We start from the raw sequence: 5503 nt of genomic DNA on the forward strand, positions 1-5503 counted from the left end.
TCAGCAGCAACTTGGGGTGCAGGGATCCTCACAGCCAGGCTGCACATAGGTGGTGAGGTTGACAGTCAGCAGGTCTGGGGTTGGGTGGCAGGAGTTGAGCAGGAAGCAGGTGGGCACACAGGGCTGAGGGATGTGGCAAGGTGGGGGACAGTTGTCACAGCAGGTGGGCTCCAGTTGCCAGATGGTGTGTGGGCAGGTGCTGGGCAGGCAGACTCCACAGCGGCAGGACTTGTCTGAGGAGCAGATGGTGGTGGCAGGGCCGGTGGGGACGCTGCAGCAGCGGGCAACACAGCAGGCCATGGTGATGGAGTCTGGTTGGCTTTGGTCTAAGGCAAAGATGAAGTCTCTGAGGTTCAAATGTCTCCTCTTGCTCCGGGGTTATTATATACCCTCTCCAGTGGGCGTTGGTTCCACCAATGGGCTTCTTTCCTGGCTCTTGTTTATGTTCGTGTTCCCATTATCCTTTAATTGGCCTGACATTTAGATGCCTGTTAAGAGTCCCTATTTTGCTAATTACCTTTTATTTGAATTCGTTGCCAAATTTGAACTGATTACTCTTGCTGTTTGTCATTCGGACCCAAGCTTTACGATGTACCACAGGTGGCTTCCACGATTGCCATGTCACCACCACCAGGCTAGCTGGGGACCACATGGGTATGACAGCGACGTGCAGAATGCCTGCTCTCCATGCTGCTGTGCCCACTTTTTTCTCTTTGCCCGGGTCTATATCAGATGGCTCGACGAACTGTTTCTCTTCTGAAGAGCTGAACGGGAACTCTATCCTTGTCACTGCCTGTGAGCTTTGAGGCATTTGAAGCTCAAAACTACACTAAAGTGGGAAAACCGTTTTATGAGAAGTATCGCAGAACTTTAAAACATTTATTTTAATAAGAAATATGAAAAAGTCACTACAATTTTGAAACTATTGAAAACCTTAAAGGCAACTCACCTACAGTGGAACATTATCTGTTAATACTACATATATATGATAGAACTATTTTTGACTGTATGCAATCATGTATTTTTGCATTTCTGGAATCATTTTGTGTAAGTTCTATAATGTACCTTATTGCATAAGCATGTGTATTTAATTATCTTGCATTCCTAAGTGTATTTACTAATGTTTTCAGTGTTCTCTAGTATTTATCATGGAATTGTACTTCTGGGTTACTCTAAGATTGCATTTTCTTTATCATTTGCTTTATCTCATTTTTTTTTTCTTTGATAACCGTGGCAGTAGAGAAAGAGACCCTCTACATGAATCTTTGTGTGTGTTCTAATTTTTCTGAAGCAGAAATAATTACCAGATAGAGTTCTAGGGACAAACGTTCAAGTCTGGTATTTACGAAGCCTTTGATGTTCATTATACTACTGCCATCCAGCACTTTTCCTGCTGTGTCTGGTTGGGAATTCCTGGTTCTCTGTGCATTTTGTAAACATCAAGTTAGGTTGACACATCCCCCATCATACATGTTCCAGGAATTTGTCTCCTGTCAAGAATTTCAATTACTGTTGCTTTTTTCCCTTGGCTGTTCAATATGGAAGAGTTTAATTTTTAACCTTTACATAGAATGAAAATGAAATACTAAATCAAAGAATAACTTAAGCTACAATGCTAGAATTCCAGTAAAACCAATCACAATAGAACGCAAACACATGAGCCTGGACCAGATAGATTTTAGTTTTTGTTCTCCCATGTGTTGCAAGACCCAAGCCACTTCTAGGGCACCATTTAGACTTAGGGACTTTTCATCACTTAAGAACAAGTGCTGGGTGTGTCCCTGGACAGCATTATCCCTGTAGCTGAGAACATTTCCACTAAGATTGGACTCATGCATCCTGGAAGCCATGGTCCTCACACCCTTCTCAGCTCCTACTCTAAGGCTGCCTGTCCATCAGCATATGATGCTTGATGATGGTGGGTGTGTCTGTATGCTTGGGGAACAGGTGTATAGAACCAAGAGGACCACCCTTAGAGCTAGAAGGAGCTCTTTGTTGGTCCTAGGAGTGCAGGCTACTTCCCTGGTTACTTTTATAGTTAGTCCACTTTTTGGGGGGTCTTGCCATTCTTCTCTGCAAATGAGGAGCAGGAGCACATGCATTCTCTCACTCAAAAGACCACTGTGAGTCTCATGAGATGAAAAGAGTTTAAAACCCTTGGTGTGCACAGATGAGCATTGTGACATGCAAACTAAGTTGCAGATCAGACTTAAGGCAAAGTAAAGAGAGAAGAAACATAGTCACAAGAAAGAGGAGGGAGGAGGGGGAGGCTAGCAAGAGAGAAACCTTAGGTGAGAGGGCAGACACTGATCTCGAAAGTTCATGCCCATAAAAGTAAGTAAACAAATAAATAAGAATAAGTGTTAACATCTGCAAGTAGAGAATATAGTTGATGTATACATTAAGTTAAAAAACTTAAAAATTGTTCCCCGTGGTTTTCTTTGAAAGGGAGGATTTGACAGTCTTTAGTGCTCTAGAACCCACCTGAGATTTCTCACTCAATGAATAGCTGCCAAATTGCATGCCACATTGCTTATGGAAAAATGAATATCTCGTGTGTATGTGTGTGTGTGTGTGTGTATGCGTGCACATGCATGCTTGCTTGTATTTGGTTTTATGTGTGCACATGTTGTTCCTTAGACACCATTTACCTATTCGTCCCTTTAAAAAAAAGACTTGTTATTTTTATTTTTTATGTGTATGAGTGCATGTGCATCTCGTGCGTGTTTGGTGCTCACAGGGTCTAGAAGAGGGCAGCAGATCCTCTGGAACTGGCAGCACACCTGGTCATGTGGGTGAACTGTCATGTAGGTGCTGGGAACTGAACCCAGGTCCTCTGCAAGACTAGCAAGTGCTCGTAACTTCTGCACCATCCCTCCAAGCCTGCACCTTTTCTTTATGAGATAGGGCCTCTCACTGGCTCGGAGCTGCTCAAGTAGGGGATTTGACTGGTTAGTGAGCTCCAGGGATCCTCCCATCTCCCCTTCTTCAGCATTAGGGTTACAAGCACTGAAAAAAAATATTCTTTTTATCTTTAACTTTTAATTTTTTTTTGAGACTCTGTGTAGTCGTGGTTGTCCTGAAACTCTTTCTGTAGACCAGACTGGCCTCAAACTCACAGAGATCTGCCTGCCTCTTCCTCCCAAGTGCTGGGATTAAAGGTGTGAACCACCTTGCCTGACTTTATTTTTCTTTTCTAATGTGGATTCTAACAATCAGACTCGAGTTCTCTCATTTGCAAGGCCAACACTTTACCACCTGAGCTATCTCCTTAGCCCTGTCTCATTCATTAAAATGATTAATGACATCGTTAGTCATTTTTGAGGAATAATGACAGATGCTGCTATAAATGTTGGCAGGAAACAAAATAAACTTAATCTCTGTCCTCGTGGAATTTATAGTCTGTTGGACAGGTTTCTCACGTATATGTTATAAATTGCTGATATTAGAAATCAAGTTAGGGCAGGAAAGATTAGGTTCTAAGAGCAAAGCATATGATTTTGACATTTTCTGGAGACAATTATAAAGAAAAAATGGCGTGCGGATCATCAGATTTTCATGGCCAAAAGATGTCAACCTACTCAGTGCGCACTCTTACTCTGTATTGGCAATAAAACAGCTTATTATTGTGTATGTAGAATATCATGCTTCCTAGTCATAAATGAGATTTAAGGTTATATTAGTAGACTCAAACTGTTCTTAAATAACAAATATATGATGATAATCTTTTTGTTGACAAGATATTGCAGTACTTTATGAATGCATTTTCTCTTCAGTGGCCTAAGAGACCTGGAAATTACTCTGCTTTGCTTACAAGGGAAGACAGGGAGAGCTGGAAAGGTGAGATGATCGTCCTTAGATGGTCTGGTGACTCACTTGCTAAATACCAGGTAAATATAGGATCCGGTGGGGATGAACTACCATTTCTGGAAAATGGAAGCCCTGTGCATGTGATTCTTGATTAAATGGCAGGCGTTTGAAGCTCCAGGAATTTGCTTATTCCAAGCAGAAGCATCAAGAAGCCTGCGGGCATGCTCTGGGATATCCCTCTCTAGTGACACAAATGGGCCACTGGAGATATTGTAAAACAGATTTATTTAGGTATTTACTTCTCTGCTTTCTTACCCTACTTGTTTTTTTTTAACACACAGACATCGTGTTGTCTTTATCTCAGGACTTTTCCAGATTTTGACTTGTGTATTTCTACATGTGGTGTTTGCTTTTATGTGCACATGTATTATATAGCATAAGATTATATATGTAATGCATGCGTACTACACATACAGACATTCTCTGTAGGCTCAGAAAACAGTCTCTGCGATGTAAATTTATGCATGTTTATAAAATTAGCTCATGGGCTCAATTTTCCAATTTCTTTCTTCCTTTTCTTTTTTAGATAGAATCTTCCTGTGTGTTGCTCAAACCTGGCCTTGACTGCTCTGTCTTCACGTCTCAGCCTCCTGGTCATTGGAGTTACAAACACAGCTGTATCTAGCTTTGATGGGCATTTTGGCGTGAGTTCTTCATCTGTAGCCCGAGAGCAGCTGGCATTCTATTGACTGCCGGACTAGAACTTCCGTGACAATGGGTGGCAAATGGGGCCTGCATTAGTGTCCTGATTTCTAGAGTTGCCCACCGGGTCTTCTGTAAGTGAAATGAGGTAGAAATGACCCAGGTCTCACAGCTGAATGCCTACCCATCTTGATTAGAGCCAACTTACTTCCTTCCTGTCAAAACTGGATGTGACATTTTTGTTGAGGACTCTTACATTTTTGACATTTCTCATGCAGTTTTGAATCTGTGTCATAGATGGTGATCGAATTTGTTCATCTGTTTGTCCTGGAGGCATTATGATGTGGGGAATAATTGGTCTTTAGAGTCAGACCATACCAGGTGTTAAATTCTCGTTGCTTTAGTAACTAACTTTATAATTTTGAAAACACTTAATAGCTTAAACAATTTTGTTCATATCGTTACATGGTGTCGTTTTGAGGATTCTATGAGTTTGAGGGAAAGGACAGAAGATGGATGTTAAAGAAAGACAAGCAGGATGCTAGCTCCAATGCTGCCTTCATTCGGAACTTTCTACAATAACAAATTCCTCTGTTTCAAAATACAAGAAATGAATTTCAAACGCTAGCATCAATAAAGAAAACAAAAGGCCAGGGAAATACAGTTTATTAGAAACCCATCTGGAGATTATTTTGCCTCTGAAAATGCTCAGTACAGGAAATAAGATCCTAGAACCAACATGCCATAATTCGAAATCTTAAAGATTTCAATAGCATTTTCATAAGGGAAGAATTCACCTGTTGAAATGAATCAAATGACTATTCATCCAATTTGCCTAAGCAAATTTCTTGGCTTTCTGGCCATTAAAATCAAAGGTCGGGTTTTCATAGCCTAGACTGTCTGCCCACGTCTGTGACAATACAACAAGCTGACAGTGGTTAGGCGGCTCCTGGAGTCTTCAGTATCAGTCTCTGAGCAAGGGAGCCACAGA

The 5503-nt window shown here is 41.4% G+C and overlaps 1 protein-coding gene across 1 annotated transcript; it reads right to left on the reverse strand.

Moving 5' to 3' along the window:
- Window positions 1–300, reverse strand: LOC126510558 (keratin-associated protein 3-2). Its single transcript, XM_050157200.1, has one exon. The coding sequence runs from the start codon at window positions 298–300 to the stop codon at window positions 1–3; it is 300 nt and encodes a 99-aa protein (XP_050013157.1).
- Between the last annotated feature and the right edge of the window lie 5203 nt (window positions 301–5503).

This window comes from Alexandromys fortis, unplaced genomic scaffold, assembly GCF_014885135.2.
Source record: "Alexandromys fortis isolate MF-2015 unplaced genomic scaffold, M_Fortis_MF-2015_v1.1 scaffold_31, whole genome shotgun sequence".
Lineage (NCBI taxonomy): Eukaryota > Metazoa > Chordata > Mammalia > Rodentia > Cricetidae > Alexandromys > Alexandromys fortis.